This window comes from Euprymna scolopes, chromosome 12, assembly GCF_053919585.1.
Source record: "Euprymna scolopes isolate OS-2025 chromosome 12, ASM5391958v1, whole genome shotgun sequence".
Lineage (NCBI taxonomy): Eukaryota > Metazoa > Mollusca > Cephalopoda > Sepiida > Sepiolidae > Euprymna > Euprymna scolopes.
Window position 1 is genome coordinate 46,282,035 of NC_136493.1, and position 22,126 is coordinate 46,304,160.

A 22,126-nucleotide genomic window follows, 5' to 3' on the forward strand; every position below is an offset into this window, starting at 1 on the left:
CAACCCAGTCATGGTTGACGAAACAAGTGCATGGTACAGATTCACAAGTTCAACAAGATACACCTGAAAAAGGTTACATTAGCTGAAACATGAGAATAACAAAAATGAGAACAGTAGTTGAAACAATCCAAATACAAATTGACGATTTTAGTGAATAAAATTAGCAAATTGTGTTTCTCTATGTTTTTATGTTGCAAATCTAAGATTTTACCAATTTACTATTAAAAGAAAGATCAGTAAATTTTTACGACAGACATGCCCCAGCATATTATAAACACCCCAACCTCCCTATGTTAAGAACAGCTTTCGAGGTTGGTGGGTGTTTATTCTGAAAGCCATTCAGAACATGGGGTGGTTGGGGGTGTTAATACTATGCTGGGGTAGGTCGTAAAAAAATACTGAAAAATGTAGCTTGTTCTAGACTTATGAATCATACGATTAAGTGTGTTAGCTATTGAAATGAATCTTACATGAACAGTCACAGTTATGTTTCTATCATTTGTGCATAGTTTTTCGCTCAACGGTTTCATCTGATTATTGCTTCCATTATGATTAATTTACATTTACCACAAAATGATACATTTATAAAGATTTTTCATTTGCTCAAAATTTGAATTTTTCACTGAAAATTGGCCTCTGGGAACACAGGAAATTTTCTAATTTCCAACAAACTTTGATTCAATGGCTAATTGTGTTGCAAAAATAAATTTGGTACCATTGTGTTTTTCAAAGATCTGAGCTCACATTAAAAGTTTTCATATAGAATGACTATAAAATATTGGCTTAAGATACCAAGTTATAAAGGGTGCAGAAAAGTGTGGAGCCAACCAAATTACAAGCATGTTTCTGAACATTATCAACAAGAGATTCACCAGCTCAAATATTATTACAACAGTTATCAATACAAAATCAGATAGTAAATTTGGAGAGATAGAGGAATAAAAAAGCCGCCTTTTTTTGTTTTTTGTAAGAATTTTTGGTTAATTTCTATACAAGTGAAGTGAATTATTTAAAGAAAAATATTTCCAAATAACTTAATTTTACATCACTGTTTTAGTAAATAAATAACATAAAAACCCTAAGTGATAACAAGTCTGATCATAAATTTGAAACGCTGAAATGAGAAATCGTCCAGAAAAATATACTAATATAGTAGCTATTTTTATAATCAAATTGAAAAAGAATGAAAAAACGATAACTAAAGTTTATAACCCATTTCCTTCTCTATTAAATTATAAATTTTAGTTGTCGCTTTTTTCTTAAGTTATCTTCCATCGATTTGATTAGAAACATGGCAACTATTTTTCCAGATTACTTCATTTTGCCAATTCACATGTACAAAAATATCTGCTATAACTTTGTGTTTTAAATGTTATTTTTGTTTTACTAAAACCGAATTGAAGTTGAATATAATCCAAGACTCATTTCATTTTGATCTTTTCCTTGATTATCCTAAGTATTAATGGAATAAGCATTCTGAACATTTTTTTACAATCCTGAGTATTTGCGTCCTATGACTGAAACTAAATTTACTTGCTGAGAAGTTCATGGTCTCTATAAATATCAAGAATTTTTAGTCCTTTGTGCAAATAGGTTATATCTTGCACTGTTTTTATTATTTCTAAATACAAATTAGGGTACTAATGCACTTACTGATCCGCGTTATTTTTTAAATCGTATTTCCAAGTTTAATTAAAGTTTTATGATATGTTTTTTATTCAATTGTAAGGTTAAAGTACAGAATAGGTACAAAACACCCTCCCCATGTTAAGAATGGATTTTTAAATAATGTTATTTCAGCACAGATCAATAAGTGCATGAGTACCCAAATTAGTTTTCCTCACATTTTTTTTTTTTCAATAATTGTGGTATGTTTTAGTATTTTCAAAATATTGGAGAATACATTTTTTACTAGTTTATCTCTATAACTTATTTGAAATTCAAAATTTAAATAGATGTGAAGAAAAAGAACCTTTTTTTTCTAATGAATGCAAATGTTTTCATATTATTTGAATTCTCATGTTGAGTGTTATTGTCAATGTTTCATCCGATATATCCTCTAATCTTCTTCGGATATAGCTTGTTGAACTTGTGAACCTTTCTGTTGAACTTTGAAATCTGGACGGAATTTCAAACAGAATACTTTATTTAATCAACGAGGATAGCATGCTCTCGTTCTGTAATTTGTAATTTGCAATTGTATTCTGAGTATCACTCACACTGAGGATTGAACCTTCAACCTCCAGAAGATTGTCATTTATAGCTGAATTTTACCTAGTAATTTATCACTTTAATGACCAGAATTATCACATTGAGCACCAATGCTAACGCTACAATCTTGAAAAGGGATCGATCTTTGAATGCCTCACTTGAACCCGTCTTAAAAGCTCAATCTTCAATCTTACTGTTGTTATGATACATACTCCTACACTTGACGACTGCTCAAGCAAAAAAGATTTCTATAACATCCTTCAGGACACCGATGTGTTCCTTCAGGCAATCTACTATACATGGCTGGTGACTGGACTGCTAGGGCAGGGAAAATAGACTGATTATCACATGATGTGATTAGTCCCTTTGGATTAGGCAATCAATGCTCAAACGGTGATCAGATGATCAATTTTGCCTGATTAATAGATGGGTAGTTACAAATATACACGCTTCCCGCACCCCCAACAACACACAATAATGTGGCATTCAACTGATGGCCAATGACATAAGTAGACTAGGCCTAATCAATGCGGCTTTTGCTAGGGCAAGGGTTTTCGCATTACACTGAGTATTGGAGAAATGCTGATGCTATCAAAAGTTAACCATTGTTTGCTTTGTTAATTTAGCAGTTGCATTCAACGCCATTAACTGCAAATGTCTGTGGGAGATTATGAGGCTGATAGGTTTCTTACAAAACTGCTTAACCTGATAAAAGCTTATTAGGAACATACCAAAATGAAGGCCACTGTTATGGTGAGTAGCTAATGTAAATGTCTCCTCTCATCACCTAGGACACCAACCCTCTTCTCTATTGTTTCAGAGTGTAGATTGAACAGCATTCTTTAGTGGAACTAAACTTGTATGGAACTTGGAAGCCACACTCAGACTTCATCAAGATCATCAGTGCCATGCGTAATCAACCCTCGTCAGTCTCTTCGCGCATACCACATCGACTAAGAAAAGGTGTGCTACTCATCTAGTGAGGATTCCGATTTCTTTAACGTCCAGTTTGATGTTTGTCAAGATTGTGTTTTTTTTCAATTATGTCCTTGAATGGATCTTAAAGCAGAGACTAAGTGACACTCCAGGTGTACAAGTTGGACAGGACTTTACAGTCACTGATCTAGACTTTGCGGACAATGTTGTAGTATTAGGTGAGACATATGCAGATATCCAAACTACACCTGATGGTATCAGCTCCGTGGGTTGGCATAAAAATTAATGCCTCAAAACTTCTCTCGGGCAACATCCTTCTCCCATATTGTCACTATAACTTAACAGGAAAATAGTCAAAGAGGTTGACGACTTCAAATATCTTTGGGCTACCTTCACAGCCAAAGAGCAGAGGAAAAATGAAATCTCCATTCGAATCAACAGGGCTTGCTCCATTTTCTGTTGGCCTTTGATCATAAAAAGAAACCCAACAAACAACCAAATGTTGCATCTACTATATTTTGTTCTCTATATGTGTGAAACCTGGCCCCGACAAATAGACGACATTCAAAAGCTGGAAGTCTTTGATTGGTGGTATCTTCAGCACATTTTCAGGATTCGTATTTCCAACCATATCCCAAATGCCACAATCCATGCACAATATACGCTTCCTAGACTCAAGAAAGCATTTCTTATTAGGAGGCTCTTTGGGCATGCACTTTATTGTCCACCAACTGACTGATTCATAAGGCAATAGCACCAACGCAACGATTAGGATGGTGCAAGAACAGTGGTAGTTAACTAAAGACATGGAAGCTATGACCAGCCCTTGCATTTTTGGTGTGCGATTATGGAATCACAGATAACTGATGTATGTTGAGCAGACAGACCTGGATAGACTGTCTGGACTTATGTTGCAGCAAATACACTTTGAGCCAACTCAACTCGCCCCAAGAGAATGCCGTCACAAGTAAGTACAATTTAATAACCCCCAAGATGGGAAGAATAGTCTGAATAATCCAAATTATCAGTCTTCATCTAAAAAATTTGGAAACACAAATGCTTTCATTTGAAACTAAAATATTATTTTTACAAAAATTATGGTGTGAAAAATGCAATGAAACAGGTTTGGGCATAATTAGAAAATAAACAGCATTTATTTTTGTTTTGGACAGGGAATGTTTTTTTAAAAGTGAAAGGGAAGATATTAAATAATTTAAGTGACTAAAATAGGATTAACCAAATTTAATTTAAATTGGGTAAATTACTTAGCATTCCAAATAAATGTTAAAATTCTAATTTTAAGATATGTGGTTTTAATATTAATAATAATAATGCTCAAATTTTCTTTATTCAAAATTGGCTTAACTAAATCAATAATTATATGATTAGTTAATTACTTTGTTGAACAAGCATTGAGAGTGTTTTTAATTGCTATTTTTCAAACTCAGAGAGGATTAGGATTATACACACAAACATGCAAATATGATGGTGAGAGCTTAAATAAGCATGTACTATTTTTGTAAAAAAAAAAAAAATTTCTTTGCTCCCACGCCATCTACAGGAAAATATGAAATTCTATTTTTTTTTTTTTTACAATCACATCGATACTATAGAAATAGATGAGGAAAACTGAATTAGACTTAGAGTTCACTTTATGTAACATTCAGAGGAAATGATCATCTAGTTTTACAACATAGCATAGGACAGAACAAGTAACCATTGATTTAAAAAATGGACATCATTTGGAAATCTGGTCAAGAACTGGATGATCATTTTATGTTAAATTGTTACAGTAAAGTGAACCCCCAATTTTAAAGGGTAAAATATTTTCTTTCTTTAAATTCCCAGGTATTTCCTAGGTGTTGACATGTACTTTACCGTTGGTGTCATGGAGGGGGGGTAACATTTTGTTTTTAGTAAGAATTTGAGTTGTTTTTGTTTTTTTATTTACAAAATAAAAAATAAACCCTGACATTTAAATAAAAATGTCATTTATTATTTTGCAAAATTCTAAATTTCTAAAATGGACGCTATTGTTAAGAATTAGTAACTATTGTCAACAATCAATTAAGATATTTTTTGTTTTCAAACAATAGAAAACAAAGTTAGAAACGATTTGATGTAAAAGTAAACAGATGAAGAAAATATAATGAAATGTTGGTTCTTTTCTAGAATAGTGGCTATACAAGGATATACAAACTATTTGTGATTTATGTTTTAAGAGCACATGCACATATAAAGCATGATAATGCATAGCAGAGAATATCAGTTCAGAGTAATGATGGAGAATCACAAATCAGTCCTGGAAATGACCGAAGCAGTTCACGATTTGAAAGCGATCTTTTCTTTTGTTTAACTTTATTTGTTTGGAGCGCTAAAAATGTTTTTTACCCTAACCCAACCATTCACATGCTTAGTGTCGTCTGCCATTTACATTTCTTTTTGTGGCTTTCAATTCGTAAACTGCTTCAGTTTCTGGATTCTTGATCAATACTCCATAAAAATTGAAATTCTCTGCATGTCCATTCCTTATAAGTGTTGTGTATATGATGATTGCAACGTCTTGTCAGACAAGTGCCACTCCCTCAGACATGAGCCCAAAAATGACTTTTTTTTTTTTTTTTTTTTTTTTTTTAGTCCTACCGGTGAATTCACATGCTCAAGCAGGCATGATACTGAAGACGGTCATTGAGATCAATCATTACATGCTTCCAGCATTTCAAGCCTGCACACGTCACAACTTTTCCATCGCCACAGGACCATTTTTATAGACGAATGCCTGAGAGAGTATCTATACACAGATGATGTTACAGAGTCTTAGCTTTGTACGACAGCTAAGTCTCTCTCTCGGTTCCAAATGTTGAGATCCAGCAACAAGCAAGAGCAAGATAGCCAGCAACAAGTTAAACTGCAGACCAGCTTAATGCGGGTACTGGTCTCCCGCTTTATGGTTTTTTAAATCAGAGATTTGCTTCTCCTAGAAAGGTTGCCTTCACCACGGCTTACGGGAGCCCTCTCCACCCCAACACACTAGCGAACGAGGTCCAGGGATCAGCTCTCACAACAAAACAGCTAGACACAGGTGTCGATCACATAAGAAACGATCACATGTTCAAGAAGTGGAACAGAGTTTTCAAACCAATTTGCATCAAGGAATCTGAAACACAAAAGGTGTCCATACAATGTAGGGATCTAAAGTGAATCTTATTGAGACTATCTGTTCGTCAACCAATTTTTAATTAAGTAAGGAAAATAAATTAATTTTAGCTTATTTTTATACAGAAGTAATTTTTGGTCTCTCCCCCTTTGTAAATGAATTTCTCTCACCAATAAAACTTTAAAAACCACCACTTTGCACAAATTTTATTCGTCTTGAGTTAACAGATCAACAGCTGCTAGACAATACAGATGAACAGCCACACGGAAGTGACGACCAAAGAATGAAGACCAAACCATACGTAACAACAACTAATTGTTCTTGATCACTCACCAGTGATAACCCATAGCTACGCAAGTATGTGTTAGTTGTAAAATGCATGTGCATCCCTTTGGGTAACTTTGTTCAATGTTTGTTAATATTTGATTGTTTATGAAAAGTAACACAAGTTTGGGTGACAAACTTCAATTCTAGCCAGAAATTTGTTTGAATTAACATTTTAAAATAGGCTTCAGAATCACTTTCAAATGTTGAAGGTTTTGTTTTTTTTGATTTACAAGCAAGTCACGATTTCAAAGCCAAAAAAATACTCAAAGATAAGCGTTAACTATACGAATGGACTGTCAGTTGAAGATGAAGAATATAGTGAGAGGCTTGAAAACAAATGAAAAGAAAGTTTTATTACTCATAGGGAATGGTTTTTGACAAGTATTTGTTGACATTGGATTCAAAGATAAGCAGAGAGGGAGGGGCTTGCCTAGTCATAAAATATGCTTAATATATATTTTAATTTATGCAGACTTCATACATATTACAGAGACATTTAGTTCTGATTTCCTAAAAAAAAAAAAAAAAAAAAAAAAAATGACTTGAGTGCCATCAGTTAGAATCGAAACCAAAACATTTAGCACTCCAGTTGCATTCCCTACCATTTGAGCTATCAACAAATAGATAAGATTTAAAATTAAACCACTTCAAGCTATGAATGAATATGCACATGCGCAAAAGTAATAGAAATATGTCGGCAAGTTGAAATAAGCATTTTGCATTTAAACTTGACAAATTTCTGTATGTGTCATTCATCCAAACAAAGATTTTACTCATTATAATCCATCCTTAGTGTATGATTACTATTTCCTGTTAAGTTCAGTGTTATGTGATAGCTTAAAAGATTATCAGTTTAAATTCAGAGTAAAAGCAATTCCTAAGAGCTTATCAAAAAGGAGAGCAATTTATTTTGGCTGGAGCAAGACAAGGGTTAGAAAATTCATAGTGAAAGGGGAATGCGATACTATTGATATTCCCCTCCTTCAAAAAAAGAGTATTAGAAAGTAAAACGGAAAAACTATAATAAAAAGAGGAAATAGTTGATCAGCAAAACAAAATATAGGAAGTGAGGTTAATAGAAAGACAATGAAGAGGAAGTTGTTCATCAAAGTACACAAAGGCATTTGAAAATAGGATTGTTAATCAAGGCGTGACGGTGACAGAGACAAAGGACAGGACATAGAGTCTCAATATATTAAGATTCAGTCTTGAGTTTGTGGCTATTTATGTACAGTCTCGAATTAAGGACAGTAGATGAAAGCTGGTGCCTTTTTAATTGTTTCTTTTTTTGTTTAAATAAAATGAGCAAAGTCAAATTATTCACACAATAAAAATTTAATAGAAAAATATACTCTTTTTTAATGAAGGCTGTTTAAAAAGAACATCTGAAGAAATTTGAATGTTTATACTAGTGTTGGGACGATTAATCGGAATCGGAAAAATCAGAATAGTTGAGGGTATCAGTATCGGAAAAATGTGTACCAATTTTCCAATGCCAAAACAATTCTTTTAACAGTTTTTTTTTTTTTAATTTTATTTAAAGCAAAATCTTCCTTTGCTGGTAATAATGATAAGATAATAAATATTTACTGATTTTAAACGACCAGTAAAGCTAAAAGTGATAGATCTTTTCCCCATAAGTATATTTTTACGTTTATGAAAATATCTACACATTTAATGCGTGTTTCTACGGTAATCAGAGAACAAAAAAACACCTATATAGTTAAATATTTAGAGATTTGTAAAGAATCGGAATCAAAAAATTTAGTACGGAATCGGTAAAAATATTGGAATCGTCCCATCACTAGTTTATAACTTCATGTCCAAACATAAAATTCGGTGCATATTTAGTATTATAAAAAATACAGAAACGTCTTTATATTGTACATACTCACGGAGTGAAGATGTTATATTCCAAAATCACAAGGGTTTGGCTAGTAAACGAAAATATTTAGTTATCAAAGTCAACTAAAGATAAATTTGTCAGTAGAGCCCTGGCTCTATTATCAAATTGTTCAAATCTGTTTCTATTGGTTTATTATTAAAAGAAAAAAAATTAGCTGAATTTCTAATCTGCTATGAATCATATTACGAAAATTCAAATGCTGAAATGTTATATATGAACTGTTAAAAATTCACACTTTCATATTTTTTTCACGTTTTGAGGAATGGGATTTTACCTAATATTTAGGCTGGTTTAATCTAATAATTATTAATCCTATTATGATTAATTTTCATTTAACACGTAAGAATGTTTGAAGACTGCAATTTTAGTTTTAAACTGAATATTACCTTCTGAACCAATAGCACACAAGTAAGCAAATTTTCTAATTTCCAACAAATTTTGAATAGTTATAATTCGTTGGCTAATTGAGCTACCAAAATAAATTTGGTTCCATAGGTCAGGTTTTGCAAAGATCTACATGTCAACATTAAAAATTTTTTAGATATAATGAAAATACAATTTTGTTTGATATAACTATTTATATATTTTGTCCAATATCTTCTAAACATCTATAAACCTAATAAATCGGTAAATAAAAACAAGAAAGAAAGAAGCGGGGAAGGTATGCTGAAATAAAAGTTCTGATTGTTTTTTGTTTTTTTAACTTCCTTGGATGACATTTTGACCAATAAAAATGTATATTTAATGATAGTTTATCCATTTCAACATATGCCTTCCAATAATGGCAGACATTACAAGGTTGAAAATATACATAAATGCTTTGTTTTTTAGTTTTTTTTTGTAAAATTTTTCCCTTTGCCCCCAATGCCGTCAATGGAAATATAAAAATGAAATTCTATTATTTTTGTGTGATCACACGTCAGAACCCTGCAAAATTCTCTTTAATATTTTAGAATTTACAGTAGGAGTTCACTTTACTATATACAATCAACGTAAAGTAATCACCCAGTTTCTGATTTTGGTATTTTATAGAATCACCTTTTTTTAGGGATGAAGGAGGTCTGTTGCCACCTTGACTTAGTGTTAGGGATAAAATGGCAATATTTTGTACACTTTTTCAGTGCATATGAAAAAAAATTAATAAAAATCCCAAAAACATGATTAGAGATGGAAGTGATTCTATATAATTCCATTTTTTTTTGTACTTGTGCAGTTTATGGACCATGTTGAAATAACATTATTTAGAAAGCCATATTAACATGGGAAGGGAGGGGCTTTAACTATCCTGTACTTTCACCTTACAATTAAAAAACAAAAAACCATAAAAATTGAACTTAACTTTAAAATACCTTCTAAAAAGTAGCACTGTCCGTAAAATGCACAAGCACTTTTGTAATTTCAGCAAAATAATATCAATAAAAGATAATATAACTTACATCTGCTGGCATGATCTGTCTGTTGTCTCCAGTCACCATCGTTAACAAATATGTATCCTTTTCTTTGGTAAACACGTTAGGTATTAAATGCCAACGGGATTCGTATCACTCTTTTTTTTTTTTTTAAGTAAAAAAAAATAAGAAAAAAAAATGCATATCAAATAGGAGTGACCTTATGGAAGAAACATTATTAATAAAAAAAAAAAATGGTACTTGTACAGTTTAATCAAAACATTAAAAAATGAAAATATCAACAAAAAAAAAAAAAAAAAAAAGGTTATATTGTACGTATTCGTTTTGGACTGAAGATCTCCGAAAAAAAAAATTTTATTTAATTTGATTGAGTAGTTTTTATTTTATAGCAGAAAAACACGTTTTTATGAGAGCATATTGAAGTCAGCCATTACAAAATTTATTGAACACGCCAAAGAGAGATAACTCCAGTTAAAGCGTTGACACTCCTTCCCCATCTTTATTAATAGCTTTTCTTCCTAAAAATCGAACCTTTTGCTCGGTATCATAAATTGTTTTTTCGCTGTAAAATAAAAACTACTTGATGAAATTAAGTGAAATTTTTTTCAGAGAACTTCAGACTATAACGAGTACGTACAATATAACTTTTTTTTTCCAATATTTTCATTTTTTTAATGTCTTGACTAAATTGTATAAGCAACAAAAAAATAAAATAAAAGGTAGTTGTACTAATTTGTATACATAAAAAATTGTAAATATTTATCGTTTATATGTCTGGCTGTATATGTATATATATATATATATATATATATATATACACACACACATATATATTATTTCCACAGCCAAACAATGTCGCAGCTCACAAGAGTTATGACAGCCAATAAACCAGAAGTCCAAGACTCGAGTTTCACCCTCATTTGGGCTCAACAGTAAACATATTAGAACTCTGGATTCAAAACCCGAGCCTCTTACATGCAAGGTGAACGCATGCAAGAGGCTCGGGTTTTGAATTCCAAGTTTGGATATGTCTAACTGATGATCCCAAATGTGGGTGAAACTCGAGTCTTGGACTTCCAGTTTGTTGGCTGTCATGGCTCTTGTGAGCTGTGACGTTGTTTCACTGTGGAATTAATTATATAATCTCTCACATTTCTGAAAATTATATCAAAAGTTTTAGGAATTGGTTTAAGTAACGAGTGTCAAAGAACTGTTTATTTTCAAATTGAAACTGTAGAGGCAGGAAGAAAAAAAAATAGAGATTATTTCATTATGTGTATGTATGTATGTATGTATATATATACACTAGCAGGGAGACCCGACATTGTCTGGGATTCAATGAGAATCAACAAATGTTCCTCACTTCCAATATGTTTATCATAGAAATCAGTGAAATTGCCCATGCGTCAATCAAATTGATTGATTGCCTGCTCTAGTTGATAACAATGGTTCACCAGGAGGAAGCTCACATGCTCCCGCCCCCACCGCATTGATTCAATTCATGATACATTGGAGTCCACATTGCCCTGTAGAGAACCTACTGTTGATTTTATGTAATTATTCTTATATAATGGTGTGAATTTAAGTTTAAAAAACAAAAGTCAAGTATCATGATTCAATCATGTTCCAAACAGAAACATTCATTTTGCACAGACCTCTGTGTTATCAAAGAACCTACTGCTGATTTTATATGCTGGGCTCTTCTGCTTCTGCAGTGATAAAACTTCTTAAACGTACTTGTGCTGTAAAAAAATGTTAACTTCAGTCAAAATCGAACTATTCCTTCTTTAATGAGATTTTTCAATTATCGATTTTAAATACTTAAAAATAAAAATTATAAAATGAATGAACTTGATTTTGATATTAGAATTGATTTTTTTTGTCTGATGAAGAGACTACAGAAACATGTATGCACATATGTAACCAATAATGTTTACATATATAAACTCTGAAGTCTGGTCGTGCTTGCTAGAATCTTGTCTTTGTCTATTGGGTGATTCCATTTTTTGAAAAAGGGATGACAGGTGAGTGTATATACATATATATATTAGTGAGAAGTAAAAAGAAACAAAAGTTATGCATTCATCAACGAAAGGAAGTCTCGAAATAAAGATGAAACGTTGGACACATAACTCGTTTTGTTCCTTTTAATTTCTCTATTTTGTCGGCATACTATTTTCATTACTCTCACCAGATATGCGTGTGAGCATGGTTCATAAGCTAAGGTTGAAGGTGGAGAATTGTAGGTTTTGGTTTCAATTCTAGCTGATGGCACTGAACTCATATATACTTTTTTTTAGTTTTGATCTCACTACTATATATTAGGTTCAATATAATAATCGATAGAGAATCAAGTCTATAATAGATACATAATCTGCATGAATTAAAATAATATATTTAAGCGTATCTTACTACTGAGCAATGCCGGGTGGTCTGCTAGTACATATTTATCTTGGTAAAATCAGTGAGAAGAAATCCAGCAGATTGCTTGATTATTGAAAGCGAAATTTAAAACAAGAACATATTTATCTATATATTGTATTACAGAAGTTTAGAACAACATAGTACCGTCGGTTTCGAACCAACACACGAGTACTATTGTTGACGTTCATCAGCCATTATTATGAGTTCTGTTTGGAAATGGGAAGTTTTAAAAAGATAATTCTCTCATTAAACATGAAGTAGCCTGGACAAAAAAAAAAAAAAAAAAAAAAAAAAAAAAAAAATTACTATTACTGACAAGAGAAGTCTCAGCAATGGCTGATATACATGTCACCAAAATTTGTTCGTGCAACCAAGTTCTAGCAAAATTGTCGCCCATCTTCTAAAGCATACTGGATTGGCTAAGTAAAAGTAACACTAACAAATACATGGATAGTAAATCTTATCAGTAAACACGTGAAAATTATATAGATAAATAGAAAATTAATTTTTCTTGTTCTTGGTAACAGTTATTTGTTGTCTATTTTGTTAAGTATACTGCACAACTGTCAAAAACAGTATTTTTTTTTTTCCATGCTTGAAATTTTACACACGTACTCTTGAAAAGAAACTTGAATCTGAAAAAGAACATCATTCAGGAGCAAACAGACTCATGAAAAAAAATTTCAAAAACTATCTGGCAAATATACCTGCTGAACTAAGTGAAAAAAAAAATACAAAGAATTGCATTAAAGGACAGTTAGAATCTTTAAAAAAAAAAAAAAAAAAAAAAAAAAAAAAGACCTTTCAGTTGGAGTGTTTAAAATAGCAGATGATTGTTTGGCATCCGATAGAATGCCCCATCCTCAGCAAAAAAACTATGGCAGGGAAGAGGGCAGAAATTAATGATAGATTCATCATTCTCATTGGTTAAAAGCTGTGGCATTTTTGCTCTCAACATCAAAATCTAAGTCTCAACCATTGCAATATGATGCTGATCCTGTGCAGTTCTAGGAGGTCGACCCTTCTATTTTTGAGAAGAGATTAGTTTACTGCTAATCATCTGAGGCATACCTACTGGAGAATGCCAACAAGGCTGCCCTGGTATTTTTTGCAGGTTAGAATGCCGCTCTTTGAGGGTCACAGACTTTTCAATCCCACTTTCCAAGCCTTATGCCACATTTTTCACTGTGGGAGAGAAATAAATACCATCTAAATATAATCCAAGATGGAATAAAAGCAAGTCATTCAAATTTAGCAAACTTAGTTGGGTTACTACGAGTAAAAGAATAGTATCTATCGTACCCCGATTCGCATCTCTCAATTGAGATATGGAAGCACAAAATGGATACAATTTTCGATTTTATGTTTATTTTTTTTCACCCTCATAATAAAAATACATAAAAATATGTAAACTTTTTTATCAATTTTTTCAAATAACTATGTTTATTTAAGTTAATGTTATATATTTTGTACAACTATTTAGATACTTTAAAAATATATTTATTAACAGATACATGAAAAAAAACAAAAACATGAATATGCCACATTTTTTAGTTTTAGTTTCAAAAAGGTGAATGTGCAACAGTAAATAGTTTTTGCCGCCAAAGATCATAATAGATTATGCAGGTTTAAATAAAGTACATTTAAAAAAAAATATATATATATATATTAAAAAAAAAATATATATATATTAGCAAAAAATATCTTAATATTTTGCCCAAATATATAAAGTAAGAAGTTTTGAAGAATAGCGGAAGTATTGTATCCATTTTGAGCTTCCATACCTCAATTGACAATCACAGGTGCCAGCTTCCAGTGCGTTTGAAAGTTAGCGTCTGGTTTTATGCACAATTACCTTATTTATTTCTAAATGATAGTTTTGTTTCTACTCAATTAGTCTGCATGTACGAATACTAATTGGTAACACACATTATTTCAAATAAAAAAGTGGTTACCCTTACAATTACTGTTTGCATTTCACTTCCAATTATCCCTCCCTATTTCAAGAATATTTTTATTTTTTTTATTTTTTTTTTTTAATTCTCCAAGTGTCCGGTCTGGTCTTGCAGACATTGATGATCATAGTTATCCATTCTTCCCCGTTCTCGATCTTTTTCATGAGCTCATTGTTGGTGTCCTTTTTATTCATTACAAATTTGCTTAAACTGTCTGAATTTTGTGCGTTATCTCCCTCTGCTCATATGTCCACATATTTTGCAACTCCATCAGCTCTGATTATATGGCCGAAAAATTTGAGTTGTCTCTATCTAATGATATTGAGAAGAAATCTCTTGTATTCAGCCATGTCCATTACTCTTGCATTTGTTTTTCTTTTTGTCCATGAAACTTTCATGATTCTCCGGATGAACCACATCTCCACTGCTTCTAGTCGCTGTTCTATGTCCATGGTTAGGGTCCAGCATTCGCATTCGTATAGAGGAATGGACCCATACATAGGCTCTCATAACATGTATTTTTGTCTTAAGGCTTATCTTACTGTTGGTAAAAATGCATTTCATGCAATTAAAAGTTGTCTTAGATTGTTGAATTCTCTTCTTGATTTCTGTGTCATGCTTGCCATCCGGGGTGATAGTAGAACCAAGATTTATTTTTAATAATAACGCTATTATTCAAGAAAACCCTTCTTACCATGGGGAGAGGAGAGGGGGCTTCCTTTACCCATTCTGTACTTTCAGTTAACACTTTAATGAACAAAAGATACCGTAAAAAAATCAATTGAAAATGAAATGAAAACAGTCGTAAATATAACCATAAAAGTTGTAAAGACAGCTTAAAACATAAAATTTGGAAATAAAAATTAGAAAGTTCCAGGCCATCAAAAGTATACAGATCGCCATTGAATTCTACTGTGCTTGGTATAAGTTATTTGTTTTTAACAATTTATCGAGTGTTGATAATTTTGCACTTTAACTGAACACTTACAGATTGGGTAAGTCTACAGAATTTGAATAACTGTTTTCAACTCAAGTTTAGTTTGGCAAAAGTCAGTTCAATTTGTAAGCACTAAATATTGGAATTTAGTTGGGTTATTTTTATTTATTTATTTATTAGGTATTTATTTAGTTTAATCAAGACATTAAAAACTGAAAAATATTGAAAACTTTCATTGTATGGAATTAAGTTCTCCAAAAAAAAAAAAAAAAAAAAAGAATTCACTCAATTTGATCAAGTTTCTTTTTACAGATGAAAATCGAATTTAAATGAGATCGATTGTATCGTCGCCATCTTGGCAGATGAGGAGGGAGATAACTTCATCACCACTTAAAGTTTGTCAAAATTTGATGAGATTTTGAAACATGAGCAGAAAAATTACCTAGGTAAATATTTAACTTTTTTTCACTTATTTCAGAGTTTCTTTCCTTTTTTAATCCCTTTTTCATTTGTCCTTTGCTAATCCCTTTTTCATTTAAAGACACCTCCCTTCTCGTCCACAAAATAGCGACGGCACGATCGATCTCATTAAAATTTGATTTTCCTCTGTAAAAAAAAAAAAAAAAAAAAAAAAAAAAAAAACTACTTGATCAAATTCAGTGAAATTTTTTTTTTTCTTAATTCCATAACAGGTATGTACAATATGATTTTTTTTTTCCCAATATTTTCATTCTTTAATGTCTTGATTAAACTAAACAAGTACCATTTATTAATTTTCAGTTATTGTCTAATAGGTGTAAATTTATATACTACAACACAAAAAAGGATTTTTATAATTATAGTAATAAAAATTAAAGAATCTCAGACCTGTAATCTGCCCAATTTTGTGTAGTTATATATTAGGTTGGTGCAAAAGTAATATCGTTTTCTCTCGTTACTTTTATATATGATTTCTGAATTAATTCATTGATATATATAGCCATGTCATATCATTTTGAAACGTGTTTTTCACTCTATCAAATCGTTACTATTCATCATTTTTTTGCAGACTTTCAACAGCATTGACAAAATTCAAATCCCCACGATTTTCTTGTTCCAGTTCAAACTAGGCTGAAAAGCTGCCGTGACAGCTTATGATATAAATGATGCTTTGGCCCAGGAACCACTAATGAACATGTGGCACAACGGTAGCTCAAGAAATTTCACAATGGTGATGAGAGTCTTGAAGATGAAGACAGTCGTGGCTGGCTGACTGCGGTTGAAAGCCTTAATTGAAGCAGATCCTCACAAAACCACATGAGTTGTTGTTGTTGTTGTTGAACTCAAGGTCAACCATTCAACAGTCTTCAACAGTAGGGAAGTCAAAAAAGTTGGATAAGTGGGTGCCGCAAGAATTGAACGATTAAAAAAGGTTGTCGTTTTGAGGTGTCTTCTACGCTCCTTCTGCGCAACAAAAACGACCCATTTCTTCAGGCGAATTGTGACGCGTGATGAGAAGTGGATCCTCTACGACAATCGGCGACATTCGGCACAGTGGTTGGATGCCGGAGAAGCTCCACAACACTTTCTGAGGCCAAAATTGCACAAAAAAAAAAAAGAAAAATAAAAAAAAAAAAGAAAAAGAGGTTATGGTGACTCTTTGGTAGTCTGTGGCCAGTCTCATCCATCACAGCTTCTTGAATCCGAGTGAAACGATTACAGCGGAGAAGTACTGCCGACAAATTGACAAAATACACCTGAACGTATGTGCCCGAGATTGGTCAATATGAAGGGACCAAGTCTCCTCCATGATAACGCTCACTCGCGTGTTGCTCAACAGAAGCTGAACAAATTGGGCTACGAGACACTGCCTCATCAACCAGACTAACTGGACCACTCGCCCACCGATTATCACTTTTGCAAGCATCTTAACAACTTCCTGCGCAAAAAATGCTTCAAGAGACAAGATGATGCTGAATCGGCCTTCAATGACATCGTTTCCAGAACTCTGGATTTCTTTGCTAATGGGATGAATAAATTTGTTTCTCGTCGGAAAAAAATGTGTTGATTCTAACGGTTCTTTTTTTTTTTTTTTTTTTTTTTTTTTTTTTTTTACATGAGGGTCACCATTTTTCAAGGCCCTAAAGCCACTCAGGGATAAGGGTTATTGAATGTACATTAATCAATGAGATAGTACTGCAGTAATCATTAGTATTGGGGGTTTTGATAGAGTGTCTTACTTAAGGGGGCGGTTTGTCAGGAGTTTGTTTATGTTGGACTTGAAGACATCAAAGTTGTAGTCAGGTGGGAAACTGGCAAGTGGCAGAGAGTTCCACTAGCGTGTAGTTCTAAGAAATAAGCTTTGCTCATGAAATCTACGTTTGTATTTAGGCACAGATAAAGAGTGGGGAAAATTATTGACAGTAGTTTCAGCCAGACGAGTGTTTCTCGTGAAAGATTGGCGAGGGGGGACGAGGGATTGGGGCTCAGACGAGCACCTGCTATGGAAATAACGATAAAACAAAGACAGGCTCACAACGTCTCTTCTGTGGGAGAGAGGTTGCAGGGAAGAGAAAAGGGCATCGCCACTAAACCACAAAATCTATTTTGTATTCTGTCAAGGAAGGATAGGCTGTTTTTAGCAGCTCCTGCCCAGATGTGGCAGCAGTACTCCATCCTTGGACGTACTTGGCTTTTATACAGATAGAGAATTGCATCAGTAGTGAGATATCTTCTGGAGCGGTAGAAGGATCCTACCATTTTCCCAGCAGCCCTGGCAACAGATTTGATGTATGTGTTCCATTTCAGATCAGGAGTAAAGGTCAAACTCAGAAGCTTGTCAAAACATGGAGCCTCCCCAAGACGAGAGCCATCTATTTCAATTGATGCCAGATGGGGATCAGAGCGTTGATGATGTAAAGATAGGAGCTTGGTTTTGGATGCATTAAAAGTGACCAGCCACTTCTTCCCCATTGTACCATGTGCTCAAGATCAGAGGAGAGAGAATTAGAGACAACTCTGTCATTTATGGCCTTTGATGTGTTGCCATAGATGGTTGTGTCATCAGCATAGATGTCAACAAATGATTTAAGTATGTGTTTTGGGAGATCATTGATGTAGATCAGGAAGAGAGTTGGGCCCAGGATGGATCCCTGGAGGACTCCAGCATTAATACTGTGGGCCTCTGATTTCTGCCCATCAACCACTACTCTTATGAACCTATCAGAGAGAAATGATTTAATGATTGAGAAAACATTTCCAGTTATACCGTAGCTGGAAATCTTGTGAAGTAGGCCCTTATGCCATACCTTATCAAAGGCCTTCGATATGTCAAGAGAAATTGCCCTGGAAAGGAAACCTTTGTCAAGAGATTCACTAATCCTATTTATGTGATATAACCGTTAGCACATCTGCTGTAGATCTTGCAGAGCGGAAACCATATTGCATGTCACTAAGAAGGTTGTTTCTGTTGAGATGGTTGACTACTACTTTATTTAATATGAATTCCAACAACTTACTCATGACACACAGGAGACATTGGTCTGTAGAGGGAGATGAATTATCACCTGAGTTCTTAAATACAGGGCATGCTGATGAGGTTTTCCAGGGTGTTGGAAAGCATTTCTCCTTAAGGCAATGCTTAAAGAGTTTAAGTATGGGGGCAAATTCTGGTTGGAGCTTTTTCAGCACTATAACTGGAATGCCGTCAGGGCCAGTTGCTTTACTGGAATCAAGGTCCTTGATTAGCTTGGCGACCTCACGCACAGATATTTGTATGTTGCATAGCGTGTTGTCTGTTATAGGAGGAAATACAGGGAGTTGATGGTCATTGTCGCATAGGGTAGAATTAGCTGCAAAGTTCTTGGCAAATAGTCTGGCCTTGTCTATGGAGACGAGATGACCTCAGGTCCATTGATGATAGTTGGAATAGAACGCACGCTTCTGTTCAAGATCCTGTTTGCTATTTGCCAGAACTGGTGGGATCCAAGCCGCTGCTCAGCTACTTTGGATTTAACAGACTGAGCATATAGCTCTCTTGCATGTTTTATTACTCTTTTACAGTGGTTGCTGGCAGTCCTGAAAGCAGCTTTAGTCTCAGTACATCTATTGCGTTGGTAGCTATTGAAAAAGTGATTTCTGTGCACAATGGCAGCAGCACATTCAGGGGAGAACCATGGTTGGCTGTTAGGTTTTTGTTGGAATTTTTTGGATGGTATGAATCAGTCTATGCCTATAATTAACCATTCAGTCAGGTCTGATACTATAGAGGACATATCGTTTTTAAACATGGAATGCAGAGGTAGGTCAGATATGAATGTACAGAAGCTATCCCAGTCAGCCATAGAGTATCGATATACAGTACGGTGGAGGGGTATGTCTGAAGACCTATTACATTTCATTTTTATCTTAACTGATACAGTGGTTAGAGGAGCCAGAGGAGATAGAACGGAACATGAACACAGCTCAGGGGAAGTTGTGAGGAAAAGGTCTAGAAGGTTTGCATATTGACCGGGTGTATTGGGCACACGGGTGGGTTCGTGAACAATCTGAGTGAGGTCATAGGCAATGGCAAAATCATGACAAAACCTCCCCTCGTCATCGGTTTTATTTGAGTGGGTCAGCCATTCCACATTATGGACATTGAAGTCACCGCAAATGTGAATGTTAGGCGAAGGATGAGCAGACAGGATGTGGTCAATTTTCTCATATATGCTCTTAAAGATAGTAATCCCACTGTTGTGGGGGCGATAGAAGGCAAATATAAATGCAGTGGTGTAAGCTAGTGCAACCCGGAAGCACATATATGGTAAATTAGGGTCTTCTCTGGAGATATCCCTACCACATGTAAAGCCATCTTTGATGTAGGCACATATTCCATGCCCATGGCGAACTTGGGGGTCAGATTTAGATGTTAAGTTGGAGTATCCTTTAATTATGAATTCGTCTAGAGAAGTGGTTGGCCCTATGCCAGTTTCACTTAGAAAGAATATGTCCGATTTCGTCTCCTGTAATTGTGTTTCAACCTTTGGAAGGTTGGAACGTAGACCCCTGATGTTGGAGAAGGAGACCTGGTAGTAGGGGTCTAATAAAGTTTATGAAAGGAGTTATGAAGTTGAACATAAAAAAAAAACGATATTGTGTTTGCACCAACCTAATATTTCACCTTATAATATTTGTACATTAAACAAACTAATAAAACGCTGAACATTGTTTTGTATCTGTTGTTTACTTAAGGTATTTGGTACTTATTTAAACTTGCATTTACGAAAATTTTGGCTTACTCGCCATACTTCTCGAGGCATTTTATCATTGCCTCACTTTTTTCCAGACTGTGAGCTTATTTGGGCGTCCCCGAGGAAACATGTTCCAACAGATATTTTAACTGAAGGAATTTATCACATATTTAATTACCTACTAATAATAACTACTACTAATATAATGATAATACTAACAATTCGTCTAAAAATGTCTCCGTAATTAAATGTGGTAAATTCTTTCAGTTAAAATTTCTGATGGAACATGTCTCGTCGGGAACGCCAAATCCGCTAGAAAACGGAAGTAAGGCAACAATGAAATGCCTCGAGAAATATGCCGGATAACCAAATTTTGTACTTCTCCATTAAAAGAGCGGAATTCAACATATCAAATTTAAAATAAAACCAATGGTATCTACTTCATTGTCATGTGGCAATAATGAACATATCCAAAAATTACGAAAAACAATAAGGTAAAAAATAAAAGTTTTCGAAGTAGCGAAAATCGAGTTTTGCTTAAATAAATAAACCGAAGAGTTCGATTCGTAACAAGGGAGATAATTATTTATTAAAACTTGGAAAATCTTAGGCCAATTTAGTAAAATTCAATTTTCGCTAATTGTCTCCGAAAACTGTTTTTATTAATAATTAATTTTCCTATTGTTTTTCATAATTTTTGGACATGTTCATTTGCGACATGACAATTTAGTAGATAGCATCATCGGTTTTACTTGAAATTCAATATTTCGATTTTTTTAATTTTGCTCTAATAACGCAAAGCCAAAGCACTGAAAAATTTTAAATAAAGAAAACGCAAAAAATAAAGTCATTATGATGTACCCGGCCGTCACGTAACGAAAATGGCATATTCCAAAAATTACGTAATTTAATAGAGTATTTTTTTTTTTAAGAAAATAAAAAAATAAAAAAAACTACTTGATCAATTTTTATGATTTTTGGAATATACCATCTTCATGTGACAAAAAGGTACACACCATGAAGTTTTTTTTCTTTATTTTGTTTTCTTAAATAAGTGCAATCAAGTCTAAGCACGGGAGATTTTAACGAGTTTCTTTTTTTTTTTTTAAGGAAAGAAAGACAATTTTAGACCAAGACAGACATAAATAATGTTCGTTTATTATTATTATTTTTATTTTTTTTTTTTTTTAATTTTCAGGTTTAAATAAGTACGTCTATTCATGGATGAGATATTTGTTTTAACTTCGACAAAAACATTCGTAAATAATTAAAATAAAAATTTTAAAACTTATTTTGGTGCTTATGCACGTTTGTTACCGTGCTGAAATAACGTTAACATGGGGGAGGGAGGGTGTTTTGTAATTATTCTGTACTTCCATCTAACAATTAAAAAAAAAAAAAGAGATATCGTAAAACTTAAATTTAACTTGAAAATACTATTTTTTTTTAATATAGCACGGTAACATAAGTGCATACTGCATAAGCACTTTTTTTTTCTCTAAAAAAAATAAAACGGTAGAAAACAGATTTATAAGAAAGTGCTTGGTATTGTAGATTAACACCCTCAGCAATACCCCCCTCCCCCCCAAAAAAAAAAGAATGAGATGCTACTTTTCTATTTTTAGATGATTACCCTTACAAACTCGAGGGA

At 33.3% G+C, this 22,126-nt stretch overlaps 1 protein-coding gene across 2 annotated transcripts in view; it reads right to left on the bottom strand.

Moving 5' to 3' along the window:
• Positions 1-22,126, bottom strand: part of LOC145291263 (ubiquitin carboxyl-terminal hydrolase 47-like) — a 173,713-nt gene that overhangs the window by 149,395 nt on the left and 2,192 nt on the right. The window contains exon 2 of one of the 2 annotated variants that reach the window (XM_080136872.1): positions 9,974-10,083. In XM_080136872.1, the coding sequence (XP_079992998.1) occupies positions 9,974-10,012 (39 nt within the window). In that variant the 5' untranslated portion in view covers positions 10,013-10,083. Of the gene's footprint in view, positions 1-9,973; positions 10,146-22,126 lie in introns of both variants that reach the window. The other variant, XM_080136873.1, reaches the window with a different exon arrangement.